The 15,033-nt window shown below is 45.0% G+C and overlaps 1 protein-coding gene across 1 annotated transcript in view; it reads right to left on the reverse strand.

Moving 5' to 3' along the window:
- Positions 1–15,033, reverse strand: part of DLG2 (discs large MAGUK scaffold protein 2) — a 1,272,293-nt gene that overhangs the window by 437,280 nt on the left and 819,980 nt on the right. Inside the window, exons 11-12 of the mRNA XM_033948577.1 lie at positions 12,469–12,613; positions 29–170 (exon numbers count right to left, since the gene is read on the reverse strand). Of these exons, the coding sequence (XP_033804468.1) occupies positions 29–170; positions 12,469–12,613 (287 nt within the window). The remainder of the gene's footprint in view (positions 1–28; positions 171–12,468; positions 12,614–15,033) is intronic.

A 15,033-nucleotide genomic window follows, 5' to 3' on the forward strand; every position in this document is an offset into this window, starting at 1 on the left:
ATACTGAAAGCACGCAGGGATATCTGACCTGGTGTAGTCGTCCTCCACCAGCATGTGCTTTGGAAGTGGGGAGTACCTTCCTGGTGAGATGGGTGCCAGAGAAGACTTGTACTCCAAAGTGCCGTTGTTGCCAGAGGTGATGAGGTGATTTTCCATTGGTGGAGAATATGCTGGTAATGAAAACAAACACGGATTCTTACCATGGCTTTAAAAGCAACGCATTTATATCACATAACATAGTAGCATAGTCAATGACGGCAGATAAAGACCCGAAAGGTCCATCCAGTCTGCCCAACTGTACACGCTCTCTAAATATATACACTTCCCCCTCCGAATCCGCGGTTTCATCATCCGCGGATTCGGTTATTCGCGATTTTAAAACAAAAACTATTTAAATTTTTCAGGCTATTTTAAGCCCTGTAAGCCCCCCCCCCCCCCCGAAGCCTTACCTGGTGGTCTAGTGAGTTTTCAGGGCAGGAGCGATCTTCCCACGCTCCTGCCCCGTGCAGATCACTCATAGGAAATGGCTGCCTTGAGTTCCCGTAGTCTCTCGAGAGCGAGGAGCGTGGGAAAATCGCTCCTGCCCCGAAAACCCACTAGACCACCAGGTAAGGCTTAAGGGGGGGGGGGGGTTAACAGGGCTTAAAATAGCCAGGGGGAAGTGGGGGTTAAAGGCAGAACTGGCCTGAATATTATTCGCGGGCTGGCTCTGCCCCAAACCCCCGTGGATACGGAGGGAGAAGTGTAGTTTAATTGGTCCTTTTTCTTAGATATTTCTGGGCCTGAAACCCAGAGCTCTGCCCGGTAGTGTGCTTAGGTTCTATCTACTGGTGTCTCCGTCTTCCAGCCATCGAAGCTCTCCCCAACCCATCTTCCACTGAATAGCAACATACGGGACACCCCGTCTGTTTTACTAAGGTGCGCTAACCGCTAACGTGTCCACAGACTAACATGCACACGTTAGCGTTTAGTGCGTGGGTAGCATGCGCTAAAAAGCATAGCGCACCTTAGTAAAAAGAGCCCACAGACCGTGCAAGTCTGCCCAGTACTAGCATTAGTTCCTTCAATATATACCTATTATTTTCTGATTCGAGATCCTCTGTGTTCATCCCAGGCTTGTTTGAACTCTCTCACCGTTTTCCTCTCCACCACCTCCCTCGGGAGCGTATTCCAGGCATCCACCACCCTCTCCGTAAAGAAGAATTTCCTAACATTTCTCTTGAGTCTACCACCCCTCAACCTCATATTATGCCCTCTGGTTTTTACCATTTTCCTTTCTCCGGAAAAGATTTTGTTCTATGTTAATACCACAAATACAACAGAAAGAGATAAAGAGGTTCTTTGACTAAGCTGCCGTAACTGCCAGTGTGCATTTAGTTCAGCTTAACGGGGATTACCGCGATATGTACTCAAGCGTCCTATAATAAGTTCTCAATTGGCATGCGCTAAAAATATACAGTGGTACCTTGGATTACGAGCATAATCCGTTCCAGGAGCATGCTCGTAATCCAAAATGCTCGTTTATCAAAACAAAGTTCCCCATAGACAATAGTGGCAACAGCAACGATTGGTTCCAGAACCCGGGGTCTGTACCTGTCGGGGCCGGGTGCTGCAGCGCCGTCTCCTCTGTCTGCCTCCTCCATCCATCAGAAGAAGAAGAACCCGACAGTGCCGCTTCGGGGGGGGGGGGGGGATGCCAGCCACTGGAGAACCTCGCAGTGCCTTCAGAGGGATGCCTCCTCCATCCGCCGGCCAGCCCTCCACGTCGGATGTCCCTCTCATGCTGGAGAGCCCCCACCCGAGCCCACGCAGCCGAGCGCCGCCCCACCCGCACGCCGTGCACAACGCCGATGATTGATGCTGTGCGCGTCACACGCAACGCGCAGGAGGGACAGCACCCGGCTGCGCAGGCTCCAACCTGTGGAAGGCACCCGATGTAGAAGGCTGGCCGGAAGACGGAAGAGGAATCCCCTGTAAGTGCTCATTGATCGGGGCAGTGCTTGGTTTGCGAGTGAAAAGTTTGCTGAGTGTTTTGCTCGTCTTGCAAAACACTCGCAAACTGGGTTACTCGCAAACCGAGGTACCACTGTATTTTACTTTTTTTGTAGTGGGGGCTTATCTGGGGGGGGGGGGGAGAGTGGATGTTTCTATGCCAATCAATTGGCGTGTCCACTTTCCGCAGGAGCCCTTAGGGCCAGGTTCTATAATGGGTGCCTAAAAATGATAGGGGCCTAAAGTTAGTTGCCTGTTTCATGTCAATCGCACTTAGGCGCCCATTACAGATTCGCGCCTAACTTAAAACTTAGGGTTTTAAAGGCCTACATTATAGGCGCCTAAATCCTTTAGAGAATCGTGCCTAGCAACGCCTTAGGCCCTCTTTTATTAAGGTGCGCTAAGCGTTTTACCGCGTGTTTATCACACGCTAAACCGATGTGCGTGCTAAACGCTAAGGCATCCATAGGATAACATGCACACGTTAGCGTGCACTAAAACGCATAGCGCACCTTAGTAAAAGAGGGAGTAAGTCTTTCCTTACCCCTAACCACGCCTCTTTTGGTGTTAGCAGGCGCTGCTAGGAGCCCTGCGATAGATGCCTATCTTTTGTAGAAACATGCCTAAGAACTTGTCCAACTTTGTCTTGAAACTCTGGAGGGTGTTTTCCCCTATGACAGACTCCGGAAGAGCGTTCCAGTTTTCCACCACTCTCTGGGTGAAGAAGAACTTCCTTACGTTTGTACGGAATCTATCCCCTTTTAACTTCAGAGAGTGCCCTCTCGTTCTCCCTGCCTTGGAGAGGGTGAACAGTCTGTCTTTCTCTACTAAGTCTATTCCTTCAGTATTTTGAACGTTTCGATCAAGTCCCCTCTCAGTCTCCTCTTTTCAAGGGAGAAGAGGCCCAGTTTCTTCAATCTCTTCAATCGCAGAATTCAGCTCTTCGCCTTCCCCTCCCTAAAACTATGTCACTACAAAAGATTCCTTGATAAAACTTTTGCCTTCCAGGCTGCCAAACTGAACCCATGGCTAGCCCAAATTGTCCTTGAGGCCCCCACCTACCTCGGGTTTAGAAAATCTCTCAAAACTCACCTATTCCATGGACAAGACACCTAACACCCCTCTCCAATGAACAACAATCTCCTCCTGCCCCCTTCCACCTCTCTTTTCCCAACCTACCCACCCCCTCCCCCCCTGACCTACCCCCCCTTCTCTCCCCTAACTTCATCTACCTCCTTGCTCCTAATATTGTTCAATTGTTTTCGAACCACTTGTAATTTATTGTTAATCTAATGTAAACCGCCTAGAACTCCTTGGGTATGGCGGTATACAAAAATAAAGTTATTATTATTATTATTATTATTGTACGGCAACTGTGCGTGCAAATTGTCAATGCGTACAGACTGGCGTGCGCAACTTTGGTCGTAGTATACAGAATCTTGGGGACAATGGGCTAAGCTAGTGGCAGCTATATTCTATGCACCAAAAAACTCAGTGGCTGGAATGCTAGGCTGTACAATTTTTTGTAGTACCAATATTAAACTATAGTATAAGATTCCAGGGCATGCAGCTCTGAGTGCCAATACAATTTTCACACTGCTAGTTTAAAAGCCCAGCAAACACTTTAATCTATGTTCCAGCACGCCTCGCCCTCAGCTCGGATCATTTTGGCCCATCCTCTTCCAAAAAAGACAGAAAAAAATGGTGGGTTCTCTGCATTATCACAACGAAGAGTAGCAACAAGCATGAAATCCTTTTCCCAGAAGAATGAGCTAACCTTTTGCTCCCCTCAGACTCAGCTTAGGAAAACCCTTTACTCAGTCTTCTGGTTTTCGGAGCACTAGAGAATGACACGGGGACAAATTTGTCACTGACCCTGGAGAAAATCAATTTCCCAGTCCCCGCGAGTTTTGTCACTGTCCCTGCCCCCATTCCTGTAAGCTCTGCCTTAACCGCACAAGCATCGAACACTTATGATTTGAAAGTGTTTGAGGCTTGTGCAGATGAGGACGGAGCTTAGGCATTGGTGGAATGAGACATTATGACATCACAATCTGAGCTCTAGAATGTTGCTACTTGTGATTTTAAATTGTTTGAGGCTTGTGCAGATGAGGACGGAGCTTAGGCATTGGTGGAATGAGGCATTATGACATCACAATCTGAGCTCTAGAATGCTGCTACTTAGGATTTTAAAGTGTTTGAGGCTGGTGCAGATGAGGACAGAGTTTGCAGGGATGGAGCAGAGACAGGAAAAGAACTCGCAGGGACGTGTTGGGAAAATGAGTTCCTGTGGGGACGGGGAAAAATTTGGCCCCCGTGTCATTCTCTACTGAGCACTTCTCTGCATCTTTGTTGAAGAGCAAATACCTTCAATATCATGGGATTTACGAGATGAGCTGTACATAGATGACAAGTCTCTACGTGTTCAGTTCAAGACCAAAATTCATTTAAATATAAGGCACCAACTTTGGTGCACTACAATATACACATAAGTAGGGTCACCAGACACCTGTGAAAACCCGGATATGTCCTCTTTTTAGAGGGCTGTCCGGGTTCCCGGATGGACTTTCCAAAGCCCAGCAGTTTGTCCGGGTTTTGGAAAGCCCCGAGCTCTGGCTGCCTGTAGAGGGCCTTCAACAAGCATGCGCTGATGATCATGCTGGATGCCCTTAAGATGCGTCCTGGAGGTCGGCAAAAAAGAGACAAGGCTTTTTGCGTGCAGAGATGGAGGGAGAATGGGGGTGGATTGGAGGCGGAACAAGGTGGGGCTGGGGGGTGGAACTGGATGAGGCCATGCATCCAGGTTTCCCCATCCTTCAGTATGGTAACCCTACACCAGTGGTCTCAAACTCGCGGCCCGGGGACCATATTCGGCCTGCCAGGTGCTATTTTGAGGCCCTCAGTATGTTTATCATAATCACAAAAGTAAAATAAAACAGTTCCTTGATCATATGTCTCTTTAGCTATAAATGACAATATTATTATTAAGACTTAGCCAAAAGGAAAGATTTATGAACTATAAAGAGTTTTACTTCAATCAAAATGATCATTTCTTTAATAAGACATTAACTATTTTTTCTGAGGCCCTCCAAGTATCTACAAATCCAAAATGTGGCCCTGCAAAGGGTTGGAGTTGGAGACCACTGCTCTACACATAAGTTGAGTTAAGTTGATACATGGCCTGGGATGGCAGAGGCTCATCCATTCTTAGCACATGCCCACCTAGTCTAGTAGCCGATGAGGCTCTTAAAACACCTCAGTGGTGGCCACCTCACTCCCTTCTCTTCCTCTCTTCTGCCCTCAGATCTGACATCTGCTGCTCCTCTACCTGTGACCCAACAGCCTCCCCTCTCTCTGAACCCCCATCCCTCCTCACTCCACCTCAAACTGTTGCCAGCAACAGCAGCGATTCATATACACTGCCTGCACCAGCCAGTGAGGAAACCGGAAGTGATGTCGGTGAGAGCCGGATGCCCAGACCAGCACAGGTAGCATATATGAATTGAGCTGCCGCGGGCAACAGTTTTGAGGTAGCGCAGAGAGGGTTTCAAGATAGCTTCCGGGTCACAGGCAAGAGAGGGGCAGATGCCAGATCTGGGGGGTGGAGAGGAGAGGGTGATGCAGGACAAAGATGGAGGTGGGGTGGGTTGAAGGGCCCAGCCAAGTTAACGCTGGACCCACCCAAAATGGCAGCTCTGGCTATACCTGAGTTTTGTGCCTGGTGAATCTTGTCCAGGCACAACAGACTTCTTCAGGAACTTGCTAATAACAACTACAGAATAAAAGCGTCTCTTCCCCAACAAGTTTCAGTGTTATGTTTGTCTTATATAGCAGAACAAATAACGCATTAACTCAGAGTCAATCTTTATCTCCATAGTTACTGAAGAAAACTGCTGTGCTTTCACGGAAGCTGCGTGGCGAGGCTAATGCCTAGTAATATTGCTCGGTACGATGAAATCTCTCATTAATCCTCGAAATTTCATCAGCTCACAGGGGGCTGATCAAAACCAGAGCCTGAGCTAACAGTCCAGTCATTTTTTTTATATTTTTGAAGCCTAAAAAAGGCTGAATACAGTATCTGCACTCAGGCAGCCCAATTATTTTACCACCTTTCGCCTTGTCTGTTGAAAACATTTTATTTCACCACTAAATAAACGGATTTTCCTTGATTGCCACCACGGTAAACGAAATTTCAATCCTATCACGGACAAATCTCGCTTAGCTATAATGAATTCTTTTGTAAAGTTATTCAATCAAACAGTGGGATCTAAACCTGGTCTCTATAATATTCATCACTCCAGCCTCTATATCACAGGTGTCAAAGTCCCTCCTTGAGGGCCGCAATCCAGTCGGGTTTTCAGGATTTCCCCAATGAATATGTATTGAAAGCAGTGCATGCACATAGATCTCATGCATATTCATTGGGGAAATCCTGAAAACCCGACTGGATTGCGGCCCTCGAGGAGGGACTTTGACACCCCTGCTCTATATGGTTAAAAGAAGGGACTGATAGTTTCATCTCAAGATAAGCCACCATCTGAAATTGTATTACGATTTGTTTCTTTGTATTCTACCACGCTCCTCATCAGAGCCCAGTGAAGCCTCAGTGGCCATTGGCTGATTTCTGAAACATTGCGGTTAAGACAGGGGTGTCCAATGTCGGTCCTCGAGGGCCGCAATCCAGTCGGGTTTTCAGGATTTCCCCAATGGATATGCATGAGATCTATTAGCATACAATGAAAGCAGTGCATGCAAATAGACCTCATGTATATTCATTGGGGAAATCCTGAAAATCCGACTGGACTGCGGCCCTCGAGGACCGACATTGGACACCCCTGGGTTAAGACTTGCATGGGATCACCTCATGAAGCAGACTGTAGAGCAGGGGTAGGGAACTCCGGTCCTCGAGAGCCGTATTCCAGTCGGGTTGTCAGGATTTCCCCAATGAATAAGCATTGCATGCAAATAGATCGCATGCATATTCAGAAAACCCGACTGGAATACGGCTCTCGAGGAACGGAGTTCCCTACCCCTGCTATAGAGAATGACATGGGAAACAAACCCATCCCTGCCCTGCTCCCACACCCCGCAGGCTTTATTCTTCAAACACTTATAATTTTATATCTAAATTTTTTTTATTTTAATTAAAGTATAAAAAAAAGACAATATTCTGTACAACTGTTGTTTATAAATCACAAACAGAGCCTCCCATTTTCATTGGTTCCCTGTGTTTTTATGTCATTTGGGAAGATAATTAGATTGTCTTTCAGACATGGGTGTAGAAGCGAACGGGAAGTGGTAAAACGCGGACCTCACAGACCTGACGGACCTCGCGGATCTAAACCTGTTCGGCCTTAAAAATCTGAGGTCCGTGTCTGTGCTGCTTGTAGTTTCTGTCGCTGACAGACCTTGATGAGATTTTAGCACTGACGGATCCGTCTCAGCATAGGGAGCAAAAAGTGTTAGGATCCGTCAGCACTAAAATCTCATCGAGGTCTGTCAGAGCCAGAGACTAGTGCTGGAGTTTGGAGACTTCTTTTCCATAACACACGTCCGAAACCTATGTCCCCGCTCTCTTGGCTTCTGCTCTGCCGCTCCAGCACTAGTCTCTGGCTCTGACAGACCTCGATGAGATTTTAGCGCTGACGGATCCTAATACTTTTCCCTCCCTATGCTGAGGTGGATCCGTCAGCGCTAAAATCTCATCAAGGTCTGTCAGCGACAGAAACTACAAGCGGCACGGACACGGACCTCAGATTTTTAAGGCCCGTGCGGGTTTAGATCCGCGAGGTCCGTCAGATCTGTGAGGTCCGTGTTTTGCCCCTTCCCGAAGAAAACCAACACAGTGTCGTGGATGAACAGGAATGTAAGTGCCTTTTAAATGTTGGAAATGCTCCTTGATAGCAATAACAATGGCGGAATCTTTTGCAATAACAGTAAGATTCTTGAGCAATTGGGCACAGGAAGGAAGGACATTGCAGGTGGCAGGAGATTGATCAGCAGACAACATTTGTTGCCAGATCAAAGGCAGACAAGACACAAATGATGTTCATTTCAATCCAAAAGTGGTTTCGGGGTGCGTGGAAGACAGCTTGGACACCGTCTGCAGCTAAGTGGTTTTGCTTTTCCTGCTTGCCATTGACAGTGTTTGAGACCATTATATAATAATAATAATAATAATAACTTTATTTTTTGTATACCGCAGTACCAGAATAGTTCAGAGTGGTTTACATGACAAGAGATTGTACATCTACAGTGAAATTTACAAATAAGTCAATCAATCAATATAACTTAGCGAGTCGGGAGCAGGCAAGAAGGAGATAGAGAGGTTATAAACAAGTCAATCGGCGTGGCTTAGGAAGTCGGGTGCAGGTAGGTGGGAGGTGCAGGTAGGGAGAAGGCAGGTAGGTGGGAGGTGCAGGAAGGTGGGAGGTACAAGGCATAGTTAAAAGTAGAGTTACAAGGAGGGCGGGAGTCAGAGATATTTGTCAAAGAGATAAGTTTTGATTGACTTCCTGAAAGTTTGGTAGGAGGGAGAATTAGAGATGAGAGTGGATAGACATTTGTTCCATTTGCATGCCTGGAACGCCAGGGATCTGTCGAGGAATCTCTTGTAGATGCAGCACACCTTTGGAAGTTTTGAAATTCGGTGTGCTGAAGTTTTTGAGGTGGTTCCTACGAGGGCTACTATTGTGTTTCTCACTGCTGATTGGACTGATACAATTTGGACCCTTTTTGTTTGTGGTCTTTAAGTGGAGTTTTTTTGCCATATGAAGATAAACTGAGTCTTTTTCTCCACTTTTCTTGTTTTTTTTGGCTGTTGTTTGAGTGAGTGGGTATAAGTGTGTATAAGTGCAGTGGGTAGACCGTGTAGTGTCTAGGTAGGTCCCTCCTGTTGTTTCCAAAATCTGATAGCTTAATGAGTTTTGTATGTCCTTGCCTTAGATCTTTTTGGATAGTAATATAACCCTACCTTTATATTCCTTCACACATGGAATTTCTATCCATATGGATTCCATACTGCTATCCGTGTCGTGCAGAATGTTTATTTTGTTTGATTCAATTCCCCCTTTAACATATAGCGTAACCCCCCTCCAATTTGATCTACTCCATCATTGTGATACAATTTGTACCCAGGTAACACAGTGTCCCATTGACCGTCCTCCTTCTCTGAGATCTGTATATCAAATTCAATAACTACAGTACAAATACAATGCCTTTATATCTACCTCACCATTAAGTGCTATATACTCTAACTCTCCTACTTTATTTTTCAGACTTCTAGCATTTGAAAACAGACACTTCAAATTGTGTTTTTTCCTTGTATCTACAGGCTGCTGAGAAGATGACAGGGATAACTTGACATCTTTACTCTGATTCCCTCTTAAGCACTCTTGGCTTTCTTTCACCTTTTTTGAAACCTCTCTACTGGAACTCCCTAAATGTTCTGATTCAACAGTATCCTTCAAGAATACTCCACACCGAACAATCTGCTCCGGGGTGACCCGTTGGTATTAAGTTACATAAGAATATAAGAATAGTCTTACTGGGTTAGACCAATGGTCCATCAAGCTCAGTAGCCCATTCTCAAAGTGGCCAATCCAGGTCCTAATACCTGGCCAAAACCCAAGGAGTAGCAATATTCCATGCTACCGATTCAGGGCAAGCAGTGGCTTCCCCCACGTCTTTCTCAATAACAGACTATGGACTTTTCCACCAGGAACTTGTCCAAACCTTCCTTAAAACCAGCTACACTATCCGCTCTTACCACATCCTCTGGCAACGCATTCCAGAGCTTAATTATTCTGTGAGTGAAAAAAAAAAATTCCTCCCATTGGTTCTAAAAGTATTTCCCTGTAACTTCATCGAGTGTCCCCTAGTCTTTGTCATTTTTGACGGAGTGAAAAATCGATCCACTTGTACCCGTTCTATTCCACTCAGGATTTTGTAGACTTCAATCAAATCTCCCCTCAGCTGTCTATTTTCCAAGCTGAAGAGCCCTAACTGTTTTAGTCTTTCCTCATACGAGAGGAGTTCCATCCCCTTTTCCATCTTGGTTGCTCTTCTTTGAACCTTTTTTTAGCGCCACTATATCTTTCTTGAGATAAGGAGACCAGAACTAAATGCAATACTCCAGATGAGATCGCACCATGGAACGATACAGGGGCTTTATAACATTCTTAGTCTTGTTAACCATCCCTTTTTAATAATTCCTAGCCTCCTGTTTGCTTTTTTGGCCACCGCCACACATTGGGCGGAAGGTTTTATCATATTGTCTACGATGATATCCAAATCTTTTTCTTGGGCGCTAATCCCAAAGGTTGATCCTAGCATCCGGTAACTGTGATTCATGTTATTCTTCCCAATGTGCATCACTTTACATTTGTCCACGTTAAATTTCATCTGCCATTTGGATGCCCAGTCTTCCAATTTCCTAAGGTCCGCCTGCATTTTTTCACAGTCCGCTTGCGTTTTAACAACTTTGAACAGTTTAGTGTCATCTGCAAATTTAATCACCTCACTCGTCATTCCAATTTCCTGATCATTTATAAATAAGTTAAATAGCACCAGTCCCAGTACAGACCCCTGTGGCACTCCACTGTTTACTCTCCTCCATTGAGAAAAATGACCATTTAACCCTACTCTCTGTTTTCTATCCGATAACCAATTCCTAATCATCAACTGAACTTTGCCACCTATCCCATGACACTTTAATTTTCTCAGGAGTCTCTCGTGAGGAACTTTATCAAAAATTTTTACATATTGATAACTAGCATTTTATAGATGATGTTCCATCTAATTGAAATAACTGTTTATGGCTATTCTCAAGATTTTAGAGAATGACATTTGCACACAGTTTGTTACTGTGGTTACGGGCTCTGTCCCCATCACCACTCCATCCCCACAGTCTCTGTCCCCATCCCAGCACTGTCCCTATGGGTTCTGGCCCTGTTATCACCCTGCGGGTAACCGTGGGTACCCAACCCCCGTGTCACTCTGTACCTGCTACTGTTAAAAATGTCCCCTCACCTGCAAGAACCTCTCATCAACCATAGAGGCCAACAATTCAAAATGATTGGAAAAGTCAAGCACAATACAAAATTACTCTTCAGTGGACACACTGAAGGAACTACTCAATACTGGGGCTGTTTAGCACCCACTGGCACTCACAGAGCTGACTCCTATGCCATCGACGAAGCAGCAGTTTTTAACATGCTCCACTGCTCCAGTCACTATGCAGAATTCTGTGAGCTTCTCCTGCACCAACCAATGCTAAACCAATACACAGGCTCCATGGGAGCAACCAGCTCTCTAACCTTCTGTATCACATTTGGCTCAAAATAGGTAAGAAAGAACAAGCTTAAAAGCACTTCAGTAATGTGTAAAGAGACAGTGAATCTAGCGAAGTTGTCTAACCTGCAGCCTGTGGGCCAAGATATAGCTTGCCAAGGATTAACGCCCAGCCCACAGGTTATTCAGACTGTACTGACTCCACAGACACACATTTTCAGAATTTGCTAGGGGTACTTCCTGACAGCTGTTCTTACATTACATTACATTAGAGATTTCTATTCCGCCATTACCTTGCGGTTCAAGGCGGATTACAAAAGATTTATGAAAGGGGGTTACGATGGAAGAACATTTGTCATTACTAAAGTTGTAAGGGTAGATCATTTGTCATTTCAAGAGTTGTAAAGAGTAGAACATTTGTCGGCATATGAATGGTAAAAAGTGGAGAGGAGTAGGTAGAAATTTAGGAAGAAAGGGAAACTAAGGAAGATCATTTGTTGTTTTTCAGGTTGTACGATGGAAGAACATTTGTCCTTTCTAGAGTTGTAAAGAGTAGATCATTTGTCATATCAGGAGTTGTAAAGAGTGGATCATGTCAGGATTGTTTCAGGAATTTCTTGAGGAGTATGGTTTTTAATTATGTTTTGAACATCCTGTAATATAACTAGGCAAGATCTTTAGAACTCCAGGGAACTTGTCTGTCCCTAGTGATTAAAACCACAATATTGAAGTACCGCCCCCCCCCCCACTGGCAGCAATGCTGTTGAAGGACTCTTGCCCAGCTTAGAGGGAACAGTGGCATTAAATACATATTTAAACACAGAGCTGTTGGGGTATTTTATTTATTGGGATTTATTAACCATTTTTATAAAATATACACATACACTGCAACTCCTCATACGGGTACACCTATGTGCGGTCTGCGTGTGCTCTTGATGGTACATGTTCTTCTATACATGCAACCCCAGCATTATTTTTTAAGATCCACTATTCATGTGCAAAATATGTTTTATTAAATAACTCCCAACATGTTTAAGTTCTCTAATTTCATATTTAATAATGTTTGTTATAACCACACGAAGAGGGTGACACGTGGAAAACAGAAAAACCCAGACTGTCGGTTATGAGACAGAATTCCTTCAAAAGAATTTGTATTTGCTTTACAAAGCATAGAAAACCACTTACAATGAGTAATGTCAGGTGGGCCATAAGGATCCGTCATATAAATGGTGGTAGGCTTCCCAACCTTTAGATAAACGACGTCTGAGGTGTTTTTCAATATCGCTACCGCCTCTTCATGGGATACTTCTTCTAAACTGTAGTTATTTACCTGAAAGGAGAACCAGAACAAATTATAATGGGAAAAATAGCAACACATTTTTCACAGTAATCTTATAAATTCCATAGGATCACCTGACAACTACTGTTTGAAAGGTAGTCCTAAAAGGGATTTAAGGCTAGCTTATGAGTTGCAGTGGAGGAGGGGAAATGGAGAGCTTGGACTTTGTGGGGGCTGCTTCAGCCTTGGGGCCTGCAAGCTGGGGGGTGGGGGGAGGAGGGCGCTGGAAGCCATGAGGAACCCTGCCCAGTTGGTCTGGGAGTATCGGCCTATTTGCAGCCCAATGCTGCTGGGTGATGAAACAACCCCAGCAAGAGGCTGAGGTTATTTTACCATTATATTTTGGCCTCAATGTGACATGTGGTGTATCACTGTAAGTCACATTAGGGTATTTACATAATAATGAGATGCAAAACATGCATTTGCATGTTTTGCATCTCATTGCTACTTAACCCATTAATTTAAGTCAGGCCCTTGCATTAAGGGGCAAATAATTCGACTTGAAGCCCTAATGCTGCTTGATATCTACCCCCCCTTAATCTGAATCAAAATGTATGGGCCTGCCTACTGCTTAAAACTAGGAAGTGCTTATGGAATTATCCCCAAGCTGTGAAAAAACTTTAGTATGTCTGGTCCATAAAGCAAAGACACACATTCATTTGGAACAGCTTTGGATTTGAACCGACAACCTTAGGGTGCTGAGGCTATAGCTCTAACCCACTGCGCCTCACACTCCCCAGAACTTAATGCTCGCTGCCATTACGGGATGCCACTTTTCCCACACTTATTCCCAGGAGATCTGGAAGCAACAGCTGCTTGTTACTCAGTGTGACCAGAAGCCATGTGGATTATAAAATGGCGTATGATGATGGATGATGAGTTTGATTCCCCATGACACAGACCAGCACTTTGCTTTTCCTTTCTAATTTGCAAAATAAGGGTATGCAAGCAGAGGCAGCAGAAGTGAAAATACGATTAAAATAGAGCTATATATATAACACCATGGAGATAATCAGACACGCCATAAGGTGAATTCAAGAAAAAAGTCAAACTCTAGTTTTAGAGTTTCGCCCACTGAGGTGACCACTACATAAACGAGGCGTGGAATGTCGTAACAATTGGTCTCCACTTCTCTGGTCAGCAGGGGGGATGTCCTCTGTATACATGGGCAGAATTATCCTTATCAGTGGAGAGAGATTTTATGCTTGAGGGGCAAGGTATGAATACTAGTTGGCTTTTTAAAAAAAAAGTCTTGGACAAAGTACTATTGACAAAATGAAAAAAATTAAAACATTTAAGAGCTTAATATAAGGAAGGAAGGAACAGCATAAAGGGGTTGGAGGTTGAGTATAGGGGGGAAGAGAGCCTTACATTTTTGTCAATAGCCTAGTTTTCAGGTGCTTTCGGAATAGTTGGAAGGAGCCCAGATTCTGTAGTGGGGCAGAAAGGTTTTCCCAAAGCCCTGCGATTCTGAAGAAGAGAGATTTCCCCAATTTTCCGCCATAGAGGATACCTTTTAGTGAGGGGAAGGATAGTTTAAATTTTGGGGTGGACCTGGTGGTATCGGGACTCGAGGAGTTCCAAGATAGTGGAATTAGGGGAGGGAGGATGCCGTGTAGGATCTTAAAAGCTAGGCAGGCGCATTTGAAATGGACCCTGGGAATTACTGGGAGCCAGTGAAGTTTGGACAGAAGTGGGGAGACATGATCAAATTTGCTTTTTGCGAAGATCAACTCGGCCGCGGCATTCTGAATTCGCTGACGTCTTTGGAGGAATAAAGAGTTTTTGTGTTTTTTTGACTGATGAAAGAGAATATAAGAGACCCTTACAGTGGTCAGCTTGGGGTGTCTGACGTCTTTCCCTCCATTTAAAAATATTTAAAACACTGTCAATGATTGATGAAAAAGGTTTACTTGGGGGTCTGCACTTTCCACCGGTTCATAGACAATTGCGCGCAAGGCAATCACGCGCGGACAAAGTGGCGTGGACAACTGAGCGCAAGACAATTGAGCGTGAAGACAAGTGAGCGCGAAGACAATCTAGCTTAAGGCATTTGAGCGCAAGACAATTGAGCGCAAATTATTTTCCGTAATGTGCACGAGCGGGACAACTAAGCGCAAGACAACTGAGCGTCGGCAGGTGAGCGCAAGACAACTGAGCGCAAGACAACTGAGCGCCGGCAGGTGAGCACAAGACAACTGAGCAAAAGACAACTTAGCACAAGACAACTGAGTGCCGGCAGGTGAGCGCGAGAAGGTTCATAGACAAAACCCCACGCAATACAAATGTTCGTTATAGATCAAGTACTAGCAAAACCAGATCTTTACCTATAACGGACACGGTCAGGCAGCGAAAGGAAGGCGGGCTGTTCGGAGGGCACATATAATGAGGAAACGTAACCATAGTAACGA

This window comes from Geotrypetes seraphini, chromosome 6 (genome assembly GCF_902459505.1).
Source record: "Geotrypetes seraphini chromosome 6, aGeoSer1.1, whole genome shotgun sequence".
NCBI classification, from domain to species: Eukaryota; Metazoa; Chordata; class Amphibia; order Gymnophiona; family Dermophiidae; genus Geotrypetes; species Geotrypetes seraphini.